The sequence below is a fragment of the Echiichthys vipera genome (assembly GCF_963691815.1).
Source record: "Echiichthys vipera genome assembly, chromosome: 1".
Taxonomy (NCBI): domain Eukaryota; kingdom Metazoa; phylum Chordata; class Actinopteri; order Perciformes; family Trachinidae; genus Echiichthys; species Echiichthys vipera.
The window spans coordinates 33,928,299-33,949,192 of NC_139826.1; the positions used below are offsets into that span (position 1 = coordinate 33,928,299).

General features: G+C 40.5%; 1 protein-coding gene across 1 annotated transcript in view; it reads right to left on the reverse strand.

Moving 5' to 3' along the window:
• Positions 1–7,619: 7,619 nt before the first annotated feature.
• ddb1 (damage-specific DNA binding protein 1) overlaps positions 7,620–20,894 on the reverse strand; it is a 50,887-nt gene continuing 37,612 nt past the window's right edge. The window contains exons 22-27 of the mRNA XM_083930248.1: positions 19,739–19,909; positions 16,746–16,855; positions 15,730–15,899; positions 11,805–11,907; positions 10,434–10,557; positions 7,620–8,321 (exon numbers count right to left, since the gene is read on the reverse strand). Of these exons, the coding sequence (XP_083786374.1) occupies positions 8,238–8,321; positions 10,434–10,557; positions 11,805–11,907; positions 15,730–15,899; positions 16,746–16,855; positions 19,739–19,909 (762 nt within the window). The 3' untranslated portion in view covers positions 7,620–8,237. The remainder of the gene's footprint in view (positions 8,322–10,433; positions 10,558–11,804; positions 11,908–15,729; positions 15,900–16,745; positions 16,856–19,738; positions 19,910–20,894) is intronic.

A 20,894-nucleotide genomic window follows, 5' to 3' on the forward strand; every position in this document is an offset into this window, starting at 1 on the left:
TTGTTTGCAGCTATATTGGTGTTCTGAATGTTGAGTGCAGTTCCTTTAACACACATAATAAAACCTATCAGTTACAAGTTTCATTAGACTACAACCAGCACGGATAATAAAAGGTAAATTAAGAGAAAGAGATGTAATAAAAAGAGGACGCTCACTGTGGCTGCTGGAGCTCTGGGGGCCGGGGTGTGTTGAAGCTTTGGGCCGCAACACCAAAGACTCAAAGACACTTTTGGTGCTGGGAAACAGCCATCAAGGCCATCTGGCTCCAGCTCAGTGAGAATAAAACGTGCACAGTGTAGCTGTGGGTCAGGCTGATGTGCACAAAAACTTGTCAATGACAGGAGTCAACCAGCCAAAACACGGCTGACTCTCTGACACCTGTTCAGACTCCGTAGATAACCGCCCGTCAAACTATCTGAAGTGGAATTATTTGCTTCAGCCTCCCAGCTGCTCCGGTGAAGCCGCTCGCTTTAATCAGGACGAGACTACGGTTGTCCTGGGCTTTTCCCAGAGGTGGTTCTACATGGTCGACCTTCCTTCTCCCCTTTGAAGTAAGATCAGCCCTGAGAGCCTGTTAAACGGGAAGATATCACCCATCTGTGATGTTCGGTGCCTTGCAGGAGTTATTTTAGGACGTTTTAATCGTCTGTCTGGTGTATCCAGCTTGAATCGCCCGCACCTTGTTAAACTTCTTCTTCACTTAATGATTTTCTTTTTCCCCCTAAGATCAACCAGAGACGAGACCCGGACTTGTAACACACTGAGGGTTGCAGTACTCAGCATGTGTAGGTGCACAGAGCTCATAAGTCACGCAGCTCGCTCCACATTCCCGTTTCTGTTGGCTGTTTTGAGATCTGGTGAACTGTACATGATGTTTTATGTGAATAATTAGAGTTCGAGCAAAGGTCTTCTGCATGGAAACTTGCTGTCGTCTTCTCACAGACACAAACAATGCCGAACTAAGACTCTGAATGCTTGTGTATTTTTTTTAATAAGAGCAGTGTTGTGCTGTTTGGCAGAACGTAAACCTCACAACACACAGCTGTAAATAATAACACTGGTTATCACTGTTACCATTTCATTGTCAGTTCCAGGACCCCGCTGTTGTGGATGATGGCGTCCCGGGGCGTCGTTAACATCATTAGTTCCACCTGTCTTCTTCTGCTGATGGCAAATCCAAGTAACCCCAGTGAGTTCTTGCTACATATATACATTTGTAGGAATGTTTGGGTTTATTGGAATGATTTGAGCCGTAATGTTGCTGATTTTTGACTTGTTGAATTGTGGAAGTTTCTGCAGAAAATGAGACTCAGAGGTGAAAGGTCCAGTCAGTTTATATTTTTGATCATTTGTAAATACCTGTGTAGTAGAATAGTAAAAATTGTTTAAAAAATAAAGTAATGATCGGATGATATTTGGACGCTTTGGTTTCCATCAGTATCAGCGTAACTGTTTTCGGATACGCGCTGACATAACCTTTTTTTTTTTTTATAAAACATATGATGCAGAAATTGATGCTTGGGGTGATTTATGAATGGCATCTTATAGCTATCTTTTATTTTATTTACTTATTTAAATAATATGCATTTGACAGATACTGAACATGGTTTACGTAGTTGGTTGATTGGTTGACAATGTAATAACTTATATCTATAATGTATAATAATGTTAAATATTCTTTAATAAAAATTTTTGTTTAAGAAAACACACTTCTGAATACCTTTGAAGAGTCATTTCAGTGCAAAATCGGTGCACACTCCACATAAAGAAGTCTGTTTCCATCCCAGCTCTATAGTTTACTTTGTTGTCTGACATCGGTAGCTTAGGCCCATTTTACACGCACATGGTTATTTTTAAAAACAGACATTTCCCTGCGTTTGTGCCCTTTGTTTACACGCAAACTGAGAATTCACTTTTGAAAACAATTATTTCTAAAAACTCTGGAGTGGAGATTATAAAAAACTCCATCAAAGTATGTGCCAGAACTTGCACCTGCGTCATAAGTGCGACCTATAATTACATTTTTTATTTGGCTGTTGTGATCATGGATCATCACTACTGTGCACTTGAGCTTCTTTATACACTGACACCTACAGGTTTGGCATGCTCCTGATGGCATATAAAGTATACGTACACGGGTGGGTGTAAAGGAAAATCGCTCTGAAACCGAACAGGTGTACATGTTATTTTTGCAAACGGAGACGGTGAAATGTCTGTTTATCATTAAAAAGCCAGCCACATGTAAACATAGCCTAAATCTGTGTGTCTTTCCCCTCTAAAATCAGAATTGGCATCGGCCTAAAAAACCCCATATTGGTCATGCCCTCGTAAAAATTGGTGTTTAGTTTTTCTTTACTGATCATAAAAACACAGCCTGTTTAGGTCCTGACTTAACAGACATTTCTGATGTAAACAAATCTTTAAAAGGCTCTGACGCCCAGTTTTCCAATTTAGATTTTATGAGTAATGGAGTCATCAGACTTTAGTTACATTTAGGGTTTGAGGTTGTTTACATGTCCTGTCCAATCCGGGTCACGGCATCAGCTTTGTTGTGGCAGATTCTTTATGTTTAATCAAAATCAATTGCAGTATGAGACGTATGGACATTGACACATTTGATGGATTTCATTGGGTCCCGGGAACAACAATCAAAAAGCGCGGAGATCCATTACGTTCTGGTTTTATAGTACTTCAGAAACACCCTCAACGTCTGCAGTGACCTCCTATTCTCTTATCTCAAATCACCATTAGGCACACACTTATTTTATTTCCATGTTGTGGAACGGCCTGGGAGGTCGAGCTGGCCGTTCTGGTTATGTATTTCCTAACAGTGCCAAGTTTTTTCTGGGAAATATTTTGTTTAATTCCAGGAAACTGGATTCACATATGCACACAGTTGCTAAATGAATACGATAGGTGCAATTCTGAATTACAGACTTATTTGTATCAATAATATATATGATATAAATATCACTATATAGGCAGTAAAAATGCTATGATTCATGTTAAATGATCTTCTGAGTCTACATTTCTGCCGTCAGACTCAGAAATCTACAGAGCCCCATGACGTGCGACACTCCATTCACTGAGCCTCCCCTGACACCGTTTGGATCCCCCCTGGAGAGACTTTGAAGACTTCTGCTTTAAAGCCATGGTCCGCTCAGTCCTCCAGCTGTCATCCCTGCTTATCTAGCTCCGCTCGTCTTACAAATAGTTACCAGTTACATCAGAAAACCTCAAATCTCTGAACTAATGCACCTTTAAAGCGCCCTTTAATCCCAACTTTTACTTTGATCAAACCACGCCAACACAGCACTGATGATGGTTTGCTGAGTTTAAGGGCGCTTTCACATCTGATTCTTCTTTCTAAAGCCACTTCCCTGGTGAGCACCAGATGCAAAAAGGAATAGTTTTGGGGGTTTTCCAGCAGTCGATGACGTGCTGAAGTGAACCAAATTGTACAGATTTCAGGAAGAAAGGGGGGAAAAGTACTTCACTCATCGGTCAGATATGTCTGGGGCGGGCAGATAAGGTAGATCCTGAACTACTCTCCGACTGGTCAGAATTGCCATGGTGGCAAATGCTGAGAATGTAAACGTGTGACAGCAGACAACGCACCGACTACAAGTAATGCCACAATGGAGAGACAACTGCAGGGGTTGATTTTGGCGTTGTACCTCAGTTATTACATTATGTGTTGTTGTTGTTGTGGTGACAGGGGAGGTACTTTATCATTATGTATAGATCACGTAGCTGCCTAAAGGAGATGGCTTCGTCCAAAAATGCGCAGTGCTTTCTGCAGTTAGTGCGGACCCGGGTCTGATCACATTCTCACCACAAACGAACCGCACCAGAGTTTGTTTGGAAGCGGACCGAGACCACCTCTACCAGGTCTCTGTCCGCTTATTTGGTCCAGTTCTGGTGCACACCCGAGTACGATCGCTGCATTCCCACCTGCGCCCTAAGACACAAAACACTGAAAATGATAAATAGAGACATTTATTCCCTGAACTTTGAATTCAATTTTTGCTTGTTTAGTCATGAATATTTAACACTATAGAGGAATATTTAACATTTGAAACAACCTTTTGAGCATCTTAAAATATTCAAAAGCACCAGATTAAATCTGAATGAAATCTCTCTGCAACATTGGAAACACAACTGTGCATCTTTCTGTGTCCAGAGTGAATGCTGTTTTAAATAGGGCTGCATACCATCCTTCACTGTCTGCAAGTGCTGAACTAAAAGAAACACATTTTTCCTTATTCATACATACATCATTTATACATTAAAGTGAAATTCCTGCGTAAAATCATCCCATGGTCTTTTTTCGAACACATCGAATTAGCCATCGAGACTGTTTTTTTGAGAAATGCTGGAGAGTCGCTAACAGTCACCAATACTGCTCAAAATAACACCAACCCAAACCTCTTTATTAAAAGAGTGTTTTGACTTACAGAAGGTTAGACTTAGCTACTGGCCCCGGTACCAGCTCCTCTCATAGTAAAGTCCATTCAAGTGGATTACCAAGGTCAATCTAAATGGAAGGAGCCCATTGATGCTTTGTTTTATGTGTAGGGACTCTTATAATGCTACTGCAGAGGTTTGCTGTTATTTTGAGCAGTATTAGTGGTTAAAAAAACATTTTAATGCCTTTACTGTACTGCCCCGAGCTAATCAGTGTTAGCCACGTCATGGATTCTTCAATAAAGATCAACGAACAGGATCAGCTATTTCTCCGTGGTTTATTTTGCCAAAGCATTTTCCTCTGCAGACAAAAATACGTTCACCCCTGCATCTTCACAAAGTTAGTCTAGCAGGAATGACAACGAGCCAAATCGTGCACAGTCTTTTAGGGGAAGGGCCAGGACGCGCTAAGCCTTGGTTGGGTGACGTCTTTAGACCAAACAAAAACATGCCTCAGACATTACTATTCTGAACCTCTCTCATCACACGGTCTCTAACACAGGGTGCAGATGCACACATATGCCATTATACCATCATGAGTTAGTTATTTGCATTATCCATTAAGAAGGTGAGACAGAGGAGACACTGAACCACGTCTGACCTGACAAAACTATGATGATGAATTACAAATATCCAAAATTCCCACAACACTACTGTACCGGATTTCTCTGTTGATAGTTTATCCAAGAAAAAGTGTTTCGATGGCTTATCTGATGCGTGCACGTGTCGAAAAAAGACTCTGGGATGTTTTTACGCTGGAATTACACTTTAATATTTTATTCTGTCAGTCCCATTTACTGTTTTATCCATTTATCTCTTTTCAGTCTTTATAAGTAGAATATGTTTACAGAACAGTGTTTCCCATGTGTGGTTGTTTTATGTAGTTTGCTTCAAAAACCTCAATAAAAGCAACGTTGTGGAGAACGGTTAGTGGAGAACGGTAAGTGGAGAACCCTGTCAGTATTTCACTCTGTAAGACCTTTGATATCTTTAACTGAGGGAGCTGGAATCTTCCATTTCCAATCTGTTTACTGGAGATGAAAAGAAATATGCACACAATATAAATTAATGAGGTGCTTGAGAAAAAAATGCACGGTAAAATTTTCAGCAGGTCTGACAAAAAGACAGGGAAGGAACCCCCACGTTTAGTATGCACACGGACAGATTTACTGGTGCTGAAGATTCATTACAGCAGCGTGGGCTGCAGCGACTGTAAATCAGACCAGAGATGCTGTTTTATTTTGATAAACGAGGTCAACACCAGCGACAGTGCGGGGCATCTCGTTTAAGTTATAAAAAGCAGAGAATTACAAAAATCTGCAGTCTAAATACAAACATTCAGTGTGAATGAAGAGGCTTTACAACCAGTTATTTATATGTGAATAGTTACAAACCACTGCCTTGCTCTTGGTCAAACTAGGACTGCAAATAATTATTCTCATTATTAAAAAAATGCCTGTACCGTATGAAATGCCGATCACAATTATCCCAAAGACGACATATTCAAATCTCTTGCTTTGAATACGAAAGATAATTAGCATAACCTTGGAAGGAAACCAGCAAATATTCACATTAATGCATTTACTTTACAGGCTGCATGTATTTTTATCACTGAACAAATTACAGGGACAAAAAACACCTGATTGTGGCAATGAAGGTTAAGGGCAAAGTTAAATAGAATTCATAATTTTCTGCAACTAATTTCACAGCAATGAATCAAATCACAGTGAAGACATTTAATTAACAAAACAAAAATGTTAAAGTCACAGTGGTGCCAGAGGGAAAAAAAATCAGGGGATCTGGTCCGGAAGACAGAGCTCCCTTTCCAAAAGCGGTCCAGTTCAGTTTGTTACAGCGGGCGGCTTTTTCACACTTCCATAGGAAAAGTTGTGTTTAGTGCCTGGTGCTTTGTTTGGTACCACCTCCGTCAAAGGTCGGAGCGAGCTGAGTCGATGCTAGAAAAACGACTTGTAAAGTTTGGGTATAATTCCTAACATTCCTTTTCAGTAGCACCGTAGCTACATCCAGGGCTCAAACTCCACCCGAGACGCTTGTGATGAAGAAATTGCGTTAAGATGTTTTTTTCAGTCCATAACCATACAACGATGTGGAAATAGGTGTCCCTTTTTTTTCTTTTTGCGGTATCAAAAGACGTATCGATCTATGGTGATTCTTTTCTCTTCCTAGGATGGTGAAGACATGACCTGTATTCGTCACCTGTGTTGGCTGGATTGGTAAGGTTTAGGCATGAGGAATGGGATTGGTTAGGTTTAGGCATGATGAATGGGATTGGTGAGGCTTAGGGCAAGAATATCAGGGAAAGCCAATCGGAGAGCGTAAGGCAGGTAATGCCTTCACCATCCTGACCCTAACCATTTAAGGTCAGTTTCTGACCTCAACCATCAACACACAGGTCAGGTTTTTGGTAAGGCTGGACCCTTTCATTTGAGTATTTGGAAATGCGTTAGTTGGGTAGGTATTTGATTTTAGTTTTTTGTATTTGGATATTCATTTTTTGAGAAACACAAACCTTAAATAATGTCCTTTAATTAAACCGAAAGACAAGTGTTACAGCACAGTGTTTCCATATCAGCTCACTTTGCTCTCCTCTCCATACGCTGGTGCTGAATGCACAGCAGGACGTGTTGGAAGTGACAGTCGCCAACTTGTTGCCCTGCTACCACCTTCAGCTGCTCTGTTTTAACTCTGTTTAGGCTTTAAAAACGTGCATGCTGGCAGAAAGAAAGCAGAGGAATCCACTAGCCTCTAATTTATTAATTCTACTGAAACACTGCAGCGCTGGGCCGTCGATCGCAGGAGATACGTCTGTCCGAGTCACGTTATAACCGAGCAGTCTGATGTGTGTAGAGGTCAGTGTGATTTTACTGCAGCAGCCAAGGACGTGAGACAAGAGCTTTCACGGGATAAGTGAAAACGTTTACCTGCTGGTTGTGCGAGATTAAAAGACTAAGGATCACCAAAGTTAGAATTTATCCTGAATATCTGTAGCACAAACACTTCGAGGCGATCCATTTACAGTTGTTGAGATATTTGAGTCTGGAACAAAGTTATGAACCGACCAAGTGATCGCCAGAGGAGCCTGATTTTGAGGATAATCAACGGTGGAATACAGACTAACTGAGACACGGGTGTTAACAGTACTAAAGCAAAGTTTATTAGAATAAACAAAGAAAACATCACAGAGACAAAATAGCTATAAATCTATCATTTTCCTCGTTGTGTTTTTCATACAGCATGGTAACTCCAGACTTCAATAATAAACTTGAAAAGTGTGCGTCAGTCAGATTTAAACTGTGTGGCGTAGACGATCTGCTAACTGCTTCAACCTGCCCGTAACGGTCACAAATATCCCAGAGAATGTTTTTGGTGAGGAAAATCTCTGGTTTCTCTTAATTGTAGTCACACATTATTCCATACAGCGCAATCACACGTGCACACGCACACACACACGCACTAACACACACACACACTCAGACCAAGGTCTTCACTTTGGTCTTTTTATTGTCCAAACAGAATGCTACGCACTTCGCCCGGAGACTCGTCTAAATGAAGAGCGCTACACTTGTTGCGCAGCACCTTCAGGGCCTCACCGGTTGACAAATCACTGAAGTCTGAAGGACGAACATGCACACACTGTTTATTTAAAATTATTTACAAATCTGCAAACCATTCCCTTCCTCTGCGTTTTGACTATCACACCTCATCAGGGCCCTCCTGTGACTCAGCGGGGGTCCGGATGGCGTTTGGGGTTAGTGGATCCTCGTCAGCTCCTCCACAATCTTAATAACCTCGTCCACTGTGGCTTCACGCTTCATGCCGCTGCCGTCATCGATCTGGAATCGAACGAAAAACCAAACAGTGAGCCTTCACCGCCGCAGAGAAACCCCACCGGTGCCACTTACACCACACAGTAGACAGTTGAACAGGTACATGTGCGGAGAGAAAAGCCTATTTGAAAAGCCTTTTACTCTCTTTTTACCCTTTAATATTATGAAGTCACTTTTCATCTTTTTTGTTTCAGCTGTTTTGATGATTTTAGAAGCTTCTGGGAATCTTTTATCTTGCCTTTACTGATTACTGACAGCATCATTTCCCCCTATTTTCTAATTAGTGTATCTCAATATGAATTAGAAAGTGTGCTTAAACTTGATCATTATCTAGTTGTTCTTGGCTTTTTCTGCTGTAGACCGTTTTATTTTTCGTTTTCCAGCGGGGTTTAAAGGTTTAAATGAAGGCTTTTCGGCAAAGCTGCAAAGATTAGTCAATGAATCATTTAGTTGATGAAGAAATTGAATTAATAAGCAACTATTTTAATATTTTATTCATACATTAAGACATTTTTATGCACAGTAAGAATTGTACGCTTTCATATATTATAATGTTGTCTTATTATAATATATAACTGAGTTTTAAGTAAATTGCAGTGGGCATTCAAACGGATTTCTTTTTTTATTATATTTTTATCAGGGAGGTCGTACAAAAGTCCAAATTCAAAATTCTTCACATGTAGATACGTCATGATATAAACACCAATCCATGACTCAATAAAGCTTTTCTTCCATCTATAGTTCTCCTTTTCTTGTATCATATATGAACATCTGGAGAGAAGATGTCACTCTCACTCATTTATTCATTAAGATCTTCTGACAACACAGTCTCCTCAGTTGTTCACTTAAATGGTCATTTAGCGAGGTAATTAAATTAAAGTCTGGTCTCTGTGAGTTCATGTGCCTGACACATTTAACCAACAATCCCTCAAACTTCTCTGATTGGATTTTTATAGAAAAGATTAGTCTCTTCATGATGAACATGTCATGAACAGTCTTCTAATGTTGGGGCATCCGGTTTTGTTACCACTTCCTAGTCGGGGCTTTCTTCCCTCCAACAAGTGATATTTGGATTAAATCTGCTGTAGACTGAATATCCAATGCTATATTTCCCAAATCTATCAGAACTTCTCACTGATTTCTGAAGTTTGATAGACCAAACAATTAATCAATTAAACTAATAGTTATGAAAAAAAAATAAAAAAATAGTTGCAGAACTACAGTTATAATGTTAGACAATGAGATTACAAGTCTGCAATTAATTTTGTTAAGGTACAAATTTTCAGTTGCATAAAGATGTAAGTGAGCAACTGATGTGGCGACATATATACTTTGAAAGGACATATATATATATATATATATATATATATATATATATATATATATATATATATATTTGTTTTGAAAGGACAGGAAATGGGAGAGAGAGAGAAGGGGGGGGGGGGGGAGGGGGGGAATACAAGGACTTTTAGCCTCTGTGTTTGGGGCTCCAGCTCTGACCACTGAGCCACCGAGCAACATACTTGATTTTTAAGGCAAATGTTCTGACTTAAGAATAATCTTTGCTTTCAACATCAGTTTCCTGGCAAAGAAATCATCCAAATATTTTGGAAAGTCTTTATCAGCTGGCTTTCAAAGGGAAACAGAAATGTCTGCTTATGAGCTAAATGCGTGAATATATCATGAGAGTAAAGAGGGACAAAAAAAGCAGGATATGTTTATCTGTTTATCTGCCAGGGGTGGTTCTTGCCACCTGTTCCTGCCATGAAACTGATTCCCAGGTCCCACTCACGCAGCACAGGAGCAGCGAATAAAAATGGTCTACAGGGTCTCTGAAAGTTCAACACTGCTCCGAGTCGGATGACAACAGTCTGCTTCCTCGCCAGATAAGCTTGTTATTAGAGCGGAGGACCAGGCTCTAAGAACAAGCTTATGTTTTGGGGTCTATTAACAACCTGGCAATGATGAAGCTGTTGAGAAAACACCATGCTTAATGACATTTTAGAGTATGAAGCAATCCAGCGCGTTCACAATAGTCCAGATACTTATTTCAATGTAAGATAAAAAAAAAGAATCTGGTTCCTACAGGCGTGGATGTGTCATAACACAAGCTCCTACCTGTAGAGTGCTGACGACCTCCTGCATCTTGGCTCGACCGAGATCCAAGAAGCTCTCAATCAGATCCCCGTCGATGAATCCTGTGGCCTGCTCCGTCTTACGCTCTGTGTGGAAGGACCTCCAGGTGCCGCTGAGTCAAGGAAAATCAAAACAAGGCTGCTGCTTCGCCTAAGGATCGCACTTATCACATATTGAATATCACATATTTTACCTCAGGCAAAGTCAACAAACAGCACTCAGAAGACCAGACAGCTGGTGTTGTCAAGCAGAATCAAGCTTTGGTACAGCTGAAGCTCTGTGTGTGTTTGTGTGTGTGTGTGTGTGTGTGTGTGTGTGTGTGTGTGTGTGTGTGTGTGTGTGTGTGTGTGTGTGTGTGTGTGTTTGAATCTGGGTTGTAAGTGTGCAATCAACCTTAATTCTAACCTGACTCTCGCCAGATGAAATTCGTTCCGCCTTGCTTCACTCATCCATCTGGGATCGCTCGAGGCTGGGCCTTATCAAAAATCCTTGCATATGATTGGATAAACCACGTGTCCATCATCTTTATTGGCGTGCTACTTTAACCACACATCGAAACCAACCCGGGACGCTGATGAGAGCGATGCAGCGAAAACCAGAACAGAACCCCCGACATCGTTTCCACCAACAAAAGCCTTCAGAGCCGTTCTCTGCTGTTCTTTGACTGTAAGAATAATGGATTAGCGTGTAATGTGTTTTTTTTTGCATAATAATTAATGAATGTAGGGAATTGTTATAGTACGTAAGAATGTAAGTTGTAAGAACAGTAGAGAAAAAACTTTAATGACGGACAAAAATTATGCCGTCGGTGTGTAAAAGCGTTAGAAGCGAGGTCGTTATAACTATTATTACTTTTAAATGTCAGACAGTGTCAGACAAAAAAGTACAGACTTGGTGTGCAAATGCCTAAATCATTTTCATTACAGATTATTCTTATGATTAATAGATGATAAATCGAATAAACCATGCCCTGAAATGCCCCTGAAAACATCCTAAAGCCCAATGTGATGCCTTCAAAGACACTGCTTTGTTTGATCAGTGGTCTAAAACCTAAATACATTCAATTTATTATTTTAAAAGACGAAAGGCAGCAACATTTCAAAGGGAGAAGCTGTAAATAGTGTAATTTCTTTGCTTAAAATATGATTTAAATGATTTATTTCAGCACTATATGCAGATCATATCATCAGATCCTCTTGCAGTGTCGCCACGTAAAAACTATTTCATGCATTTGAAGCCAATTAAAGCAACCATCATCACTTTGTCACTTCACTCTCTGGGTTCACCGCCGACGACGCCCGTTAGTGCAGACTATGACAGGTGCCTTATGTCATGAACATATAAGAAGGATATAAGCTGTGCTCGATCTTGCCCACGCTCTTGATGACCTTGTTGAGGCGGTTCTGCAGGTCCAGGAGGAGGCTGTACCAGCCCTCGGACAGGGACGTCACCAGACCTAACACAAACAAAAACACGTCAACACAAACACCTCAACACATACACACGTCAACACAACCCTGTTTCAAGGATTAATATTCAAAACAGACTTTCACCTCCCTGCCACAGATGGTAAATACTTTTGATTTCCCATCAGCGGAGACGTTTTAGGACCCGATTCATAACTGAGCTCATTAAAGCTTTATACGAAATAACTTAAAAGATGATTAGCGTGACTGCAACCCCCCAAATTCAAGTCTCATGCTTGTTTGCTTCGACTATGTTGGGAGTGAAGTAATACAATTTTAGTACTTTAATAATTCAAGGCCATTCCAAAATGTTTTATTTTGAAGGGGATTTCCTGTAAATCTTAAAGAGTCACGGAGCTTTGAGGGAGTAGTATGCTTCCCTCTGATAAATATTCAAGTTATGTGACAGTGAGCGCTTTATTGTGATGCTCTGGGGAAATAATCTGCGCTGAAATTGACAGTATGCAAAAAAGAAAAACCCACAAAAAAAGCTGACTTGTGAACAAAGGGGGATTTGTAAAGCGGAGTGTGTTTTCCTGCACGTGAAGCCATGACTGTGTGTGTGAGTGTGAGCGTGAGCGTGTGTGTGTGTGTGTGTGTGTGTGTGTGTGTGTGTGTGTGTGTGTGTGTGTGTGTGTGTGTGTGTGTGTGTGTGTGTGTGTGTGTGTGTGTGCGCGCGTGTGTGTGCGCGTGTGTGTGTGAGAGTGTGTGTGTGAGAGTGTGGACAAACTGCACGGAGCAGTTTGGATTATATTATTATTCGGATTATTGTTCAGAATCAATCTGCATTTTTTCTGAAAATTGTGTTTTACAAATGTTGGATCTTTTATATTACAAGTCCATTATTATTATTTATACCTTTAAAAAACGTGTTATATCTGATCAACATTCACAAATACAGTGATACAAAACAGAGAAAAGTACTAATATGATTTGAGAAACTAGAACTAAAGCACTTCTCTTCATGTCACTGTCACCGGTCAAAAGTCTATACTGTATATTGTAAAGTTATAGATGAAACAAAACCTGTGTAAAGAGGGAAAAAACTGTTCAAATATTCCCTTGATGCCTTGCTGTTTGGTCTGCACAATAATTAGAATGAAATGAACAATAAAGCAAAGCGGTCCTGTCAAGAATAGAAAAATTACCATACAAATCTGAAAACGATAGTATAACAAATCATTCACAATGTAACAGTTTATCAACAGTTTGTGCAGCATGTGCAGAAATAGATTAGCAGGGGTTCTGCAAAATTACACACTATACAGATGAACAGTTTACAGCGGATTCAAGGAGGATTTTTTGGGGGGATTTCACAGCGAAATATGAAACAAGCTGAACACGTATTCTCGTCTTGACAACAACCAGCATCAGACCTTTTATAAAGTTTTGAGTTTGTATTAAATCATTTGACATTTGATGACATTTTCAGACACTTTTCTCTAAGTGTCAACGACAGACCAAAACAAGTGTATGTGACGTTTGCCGATGTGTTGTTTGGTTGTGGCCTGTAGCTTCTTCCAGGAACATCTAATATATCAGCCCATCTCGAGGAGCGGAGATGAGCAGGGGTATTTTTCTTTATTACACTGAAGCCTGTTTTGGTTTACGGGCTACTGCAGAAAGTTTTTTTTTTTTTTTACCGGAACGTACAATGGTGGTTCTCATTTCTTGTTAAACTTTCCCCGGAGACTTTTTAAAGAATCACAGAGGGTGTTGAGGTGAAATAATGTGCTGTGTTGCTGTGAGACCACATGGTGTAAATTAATGCTGTGTCAAAAGGATGTGCACTCTCTATTTTTCATCCCCGCCGTCATTACATAGCCAGCCTGAAAGCTACCAGTTTAAATCTGAGTAATGAGCTGTGAAACTATGATGTCTTCTCTCTCTGAAATGGAAACATTAACTCGGAATAGATGACAAAAGTTTGTGTACTCCCTAATTGGTCTAAGGTCTCCTCACTGCATCGAGCTGATTATTGGATTAAATGAGAACGATCTCTGTGCAGCACTGCAGCTTCCAACTGACAAGTGGTGGTGAACTATTAAACTATTAAAAACTTAATGGTCATGCTGATGTTTACTTTCCTGCATTCGCTCACTAAAAGTTAACTTTCTGTCACAGAAATATGGAGAAAAGAAAATGTTAAAATTGGTCTCTGGGAACTGGAGGTTTTACTGTTGTCTCTGTAAACTATTTTCTAACACAACCTTTCACAGAGATGCCTGTGTTTCTGAAAAGACGCGCTGCTGTTCGATTTTTTTTAAAATGCAACTTTGTCTGCCGGGCTCGATACTAGCAGAGGCAAGTTGTGCTGTTTTGCTGATTAGAGTGAGCTCACCCTTTAGGGGGGAAATTCAAGGCTAAACTAGAGCTCTGGCGGTTGAATCTCAACAGCTGCAACGCCAAATTGGGCCTGGGGCGTAAAGGGACGGGACAAGGCAGCTTCCTCATTGACTGTATTTAATTTCTCCCCTCTCCTTCTTTTTTGATTTCAACTACAAACCTGAAACGTTTCATGACTGAATGATGCACACTGCTCTGAAGACGCTGTTGGGGATGCTCGTGTCAGGCTTTTGTGTTGCTATTTCACAACTGAACTACTTAAAGTTTATATATATATATATATATATATAAAAAGAAGTAGCTAATTTCGGGAGCTACAGTGTGAACACACCATATGTGAGGTTTTTGGCAAACAAGCCCCTCAACACACATTACCGGTCACACATCTTTTTTTAGTTGCAAATTCGAGTGAAACACCTTCGAGCTGTTATTCCAACTAATGTGTGTTCACAAGTTATAAGTCAAAATGTGGAAAGAACATGGCCGCTACAGAAGATGTGTTGTATTAGGGGTTCGTACACCTTTCCCATGGTCAATTTCAAAACTAAAGCTTTTTCAGCTGTGGTAAAATAACATATTATGCCATTTCAAGCACTTTTCAAAACTTGAAAACTGAACATTAAAATTCAAGCATTTTCAACGATCTCAAGCACCTGTTCAGACCCTGATTTTTCCTCCACTTCAGAGAGAGAGAGAGAGAGAGATAGAAGAGAGAGAGAGAGAGAGAGAGAGAGAGAGAGAGAGATAGAAGAGAGAGAGAGAGAGAGAGAGAGAGAGAGAGAGTGAGAGAGAGAGAGAGAGAGAGAGAGAGAGAGAGAGAGAGAGAGAGAGAGAGAGAAGAGAGAGAGATGAGAGAGTGAGAGAGAGAGAGAGAGAGAGAGAGAGAATGAATGGGGTGTTGCTTGCCAGACAATTTCTTGGCTTTGACCAGTTACCAGGCAACCAGTAGAGACTCCAGGAAGTGTTTTTTTTCCAGGAAATAGTCCAACATGTAACATTCCAGTAAATGTTAATCAAAGCCTCTTTCTAGGTTCATTCCCGGGACAAATGACTCAAGGCAGTAATCACAGGTATTTATCGGCTCCAGGTCCAATTGGTAGTGATGCAAACAGAACACCAGATTGTTAACTTTAAAAAAATTTTAAGAAAAAAAAAACCAACCTAGAATAGCCAGGCTAGCTATTTCAAAATTACACTCTTTGTGCTAAGCTAACTGGCTGCTGGCTGCAGTCTTATAAAATATTTATCTTACTTAAAATGATCAGTTTTCTCATATATAAATGTTGGCAACAAAGCAAAAAAATATATATATTGAAATATTCACAGGTCATTTTGAACAATTTAAATTAAACCCTTTAAAAAATTTAAAATGTACGATGACAAAAGTTTTGGGGTTAATGAAAAGCTGATATTTAGTAGAGCAGTGCTTTACCTGCAGCGGTATTTGTGTGTGTGTGTTTGCCTACCAATCATGCCGTTAACGGTGCCAAAGAGCACGGAGCCCTGGGTCGGCGTGGAGCTCTCGCCCAGGTTCTGAAGCACCAACGAGCCGTGGCAAAAGACATTCACAAACTCCCCGAGGTGGAAGACTCCCACCTCCTGCAGGTGCTGTCGCTCCTCGTCTGTGGTGGCCGCACTGACCGTAGGAAGGACGGCGGGAGAGAAATACAAAGAGCGGAGAGGGAGGGAGATTACAAACATTGAAGATAGGAAGAAACATGTGGGAGGTAGAGGGGTCAATAAAAGGAGCAAATAGAAAGAAAAGCGTCCAAAACAAAGCGTAAAAGCAAAGAGGAAAAAAATGTCAAAGGCAATGTTAGACATTTTTTTTTTGGGGGGGGGGGGGGGGGGGGGGGGGGGGGGGGCAAAAGTGATCGATTACGTAAAAGAAAAACAAGAGGGGCAGAGATAGAAGTGTTGGAAAAGGTCAGAGAATTATAGAGCCGTCACGGATAAAAGGGTGAGGAAAAGTGGAGAGAGCAACGGGAAGAGAGATGTGATACAAAAATAAAGGTCAAAAGCATCGAGTGGTCTGACCTGATGTATTAGGTGGATAATAAGTGGTGGCATAAACATAACACACTCACTTTCACAACACATTTTTCTTCCTTTCCCAGGAAATCAAGACTCGACTAAAGTGGGAAATGACCACGGTGGGAAATGAAGCCGAGCGGCTAAAAGCTCAGTGTTGAGATGACTCGTAATTTACAAAACAAATGCGACGACAATGTTGCTAAAACACATCAGCGGCGCTGCTCTAAAAAGGCACCGCGGGACTCGGAGCAGAAAGAGCAGCCTCCTAATCACATAATGTTGGTTTCAGTGGAAATATTGTGGAGGTGATTTAGAGACTTTCAGTTTGGCTACAGAGGAGCGCCTCGGGGGATTCTTAACGATTACTGGAAAGGTTGAAATGAATGTGCGGAGAACCTCTCTGCACGTCACTTCGTTTATAAACAATGAGATCTGATGATTTCCTCACCTGTCCTTCTGGCAGACAAATAGATTGAAGGCGTTCTCTGCCCCCAGGAAGTTGTCGTCGTCCAGGATTTCCACTGCACTCATCCAGTTAGGATTAAAGTCACGTGCAATCTTTAAAAAAAAAACAACAACATAGGACAAGGGTTCCTACACATTTTCCATTTCACAATCCCATACTTTGCCAGACTCCTCAGGATGAAACATCTGAATACCAATCGTTAGATGCTGATTATGTTTTAAAGAATTGTCGGAAAATCCAACTTTTAACACGTATGAATGGATGCTTTGCCTCCGCATGTGGCTTCAAATTGCCGCCTCTCATGTTCGAGATGTCGATAAATTTCAAGTAAAGCTTGCATCTTTATTTTCCCACTTGGTATCCCTTATCAACCATCTTTTATAGTTTTCTTCATGACACTCTCGCTGCCAATGACAGATCAGCTGGCTCGGCGACATGTATGGGAAAAAATCCAATAAATGAGAATCCCAGTCGCACTGCGAAACGGTTGCCACGGTAACCCAATAGCATTCGAAAAGCCAGCTTAATTAGTTTCATATCATGTACAGGTAGGCTTTGGTGCGGTATTAAGCTTCTCTTGATTTGTATATATTCATATATCTAATTTTAGAAAGTTGGATAACAGTCTGGAAACAACACAAGCATTTTTCCCGTACGCTTTTCCTTTTTTCCATACTTATCCAGACCTAAAAATTACTCAAACTGCGTAGGGACCCTGAGAAGATGCGTTGGATAACGTGGAGAACACAGAGATGTTGGTCCAAAAACAGCATGATTCTTTCCTCCAAGAAAATACATCATCTTTGAGCAAGGTAGTGCTGAATGTTTGTCTGTTTACAAGGGCAATAGACTTTTTAAATACCCTTGACGACACCCACATGCCAAAAAAAGAAAATCCCACAAGAAATGAATGAATGAAAACATGTGTTCTGTCTATACGGACAAGCTGCAGCCTTCACAGAGCACTGTGAATATCATTGTCAGAGTCTGTGACAGATGCTGGAGTGCAGAAAGTTTTGTGAACAAAAAGATTCAGTGCGGACTCTTAAAGTTCTACTGGAGCTTATTGCCTCACATTACGAGTTAGAGGAGTAAATGCCAGACAGTAATCAGAATCTGACAGTTAAAAGAAATCGTTCCTCGTGCTGGGGGATACACGATTTGCTTTACTGCTGAGAGCAATATGAGACGATCGATACCACTCAAGAGAAAGGGAGGGACTGGAGATATGAGAGGAAAGTTGTTATGGCTAACAGCTGTCTAACACTTTGGGAAGTTGGATTTTTGGCCAACTGATGAATGGAAGTCCAATATTTACTCTCTTTTAATGCAAGAGTTGTTGTTCTCTACCATCTCCTGGAGGAAATATCTGACTCGTTAGCAGCTAAATGTTCACCAGCTAATCTTTAACTCTGTCTGCAGTTTGGTGCTGAGCCGGTAGCATACAGTGGATTATTATCTGAAAACAACAGCTGCCTGCTATATCTGGAAACATTTCTGTTAAAATATAACTGAACTGTCTGCCACCTCTCTGAAGACGCTGTTGGAAATGCATGCAAGTCATCTGGGAGCACGAAAAGTGGCTTTTGTGTTGCTATTTCACAAGTGAACTACTAAAGGCAAAACACGGTTAACGACTAAATGTAGCTCATTTAAGGACGTCAGTGTGACGCCATATGTCACATGCCGTATGTGAAGTTTTTCGCAAACATGCGTCTCAACACATTACTACTCACAAACATCTTTTTTAGTTGCAAATGCGAGTGAAACACTGTCTAGCTGTTATTCCAACTAATGAGTGTTCACGAGGTTTAAGTCAAAATGTGGAAACAACTTGTTCACAACAGAAGATGTGTTGTATTCAGGGTTCATAAACGTTTTCTATGGTCAAATTCAAAATTAAAGCTTTTCCAGCACTTTACAGCTGTGGTGAAATAACATTCATTCATTCATTTATTCATCTTCAACCGCTTGTCCCTGTCGGGTTCGCGGGGGGCTGGAGCCGATCCCAGCCAACATCAGGCGTGAGGCGGGGTCCACCCTGGACAGGACGCCGGTCTATCGCTGGGCACATAGAGACGCACAGAGACAGACAACCACGTGCATGTCTTTGGACTGTGGCAGGAAACCAGAGAACCCGGAGAAAACCCTCGCATACATACATGCTAAAAATGATTATTTAGGGGTTTTCATTTCAGGCGCTGACCTATTGTATTTCTACTTGATAGCTATTTGTTGTGAGCACAGGAAACAGATCAGGTGAACCATGAAATATGATCATTGTGCCAAACAAATGCAGCACAAACACCCTATTTTGCAATGTTTGTGAATCCACCCCATGATTTGGATACACTCCAAAATGTAATGGCCCATGCTACACCTTTCCGCCAAGTTTCATAAAAACCGGGCCAGTAGTTTTTCCATAATCCTGCTGCCAAACAGACTAAAAACAAACACACACCGGGGAAAACAAAAACATTAAATAAAATAGCTGCTTCAAGGAAAATGATCTGAAATGGAAGTACACTGTATTTTCAGTAGTTACACATTCCTACTTTCAATCAAAAGTTTTGAAGCTTTCTGCGTTCTGCTTTTAAATATATTTTAGTCTTGCACACGGCACCACTGCATGCGTTCACCACAGTCTGCCTGACGCGTCCTCACATCACTTCATCGTCTACCACGAATCAATTTCACACACCCTGCTCATCAAAAGGCTGGGAGGTATACGTCAGCTGAATGCTTTTAGAGAGTAAAAAACCTCCATACACAAAAAAGGAGTCAAAACATGCAGTTTGATGTGCGTCAGTATAGAAAAAAGGAAAAGCTACTTTCAAGACAAGCTGCCTTGGCTGCAGAAAAAAATCAATGATTTGTGTTTTCACTCTTTTCGCGAAGAGCAACGACGATGTAATCCTCCACTTCTACGCCCTGTAGAGCTCTTGTGTTATTTTCTCAAGCCAAATCTTCCTCACCTCTTCAAAATTGCCCTCCATGGGTTTGTACGCCAGCAGCAGGACTGACCTCATCAGGTCTCCCACCAGGATGAAATCACCTTTGGTTTTCAGGTAAAGAGCCATGATATTGTTGTAGTGGTTGCACTCGGTCCTCAGCTCCTTCTCCACCGTCCACTCGTACAGACGGACCTGGAACAAACAGTCAAAGAGAGTAATGGTTTGTTGTCATACGAGCTGCCAAAAGCAAGATGATCAGCAATTAGCTCCAGCGATATTTGATGAACTGTTTGACATTTTGGTTCCACTTTGCCATCACTCTGAATATGTTGTGCCTCGTTGAGTGTTGATTAACGGTCGGAGTTATCAGCTGCCACATTACGTGATCGGTTAACGGCTAATTACACCGTTTCACATCGTCTGCACCTTCTAAAGATTTTTTAAAATTGGTTTTGAGGGTGAGTAAGTGATGGAGTGATGGAGTACAGTCTCTGGATCTAATTACCGTTCACTTGATGAGCGATGTTGTAAACACCTCAAAGAATGACAAATCTTCAGGTGGAGTCCAGGGTTTGAAACAATGACACGACAAATGTGCTTTAAGTTTATAAAGAAGAAAAAAGTGCATCTTCCACTCGACCTCAGAAAGAGAGGCTTGGTTTTTGTTGTTGTTGAGGAAATCAAATCTTTTAACGTAGCTTTCATAATTTAAACTTTCTTTCATTTTCAATACAATGTTTTTTCTATTGTTTTCTTTTGCATCCATCGTTCTTTGTGTTGATTCTGAGAAGACTTTGATTCTTCATTTTAATCCTTTTATGTGAGGCTGAATCTGTCAATGAAAGACATCTTTTTTTTAATATACTTAAGGGACTAATCCTCCTAATTTCACTGACTATATCAATACATATTAATCTTCTTTATCCAGTGACAGGCATCTTATTTATTTATTAAGTTTATTTTATTCTCTTGTTTTCCCAGCAGCAAACCTTATCCTCAATATCTAAAAGGAAAGGGGAAAAATCTGTATTGATTTTGCTCAAATCCAGATCTCTGCTCCTCTTGGAGACATAAATAATGTTAATAATTTTACAATGTCTTGTTGGTTTTCTTACTTTTTCCTCACAGAAGAAAACAGAGCAAGTGATTTACAGATATGTATACTGCAGCAGACAAA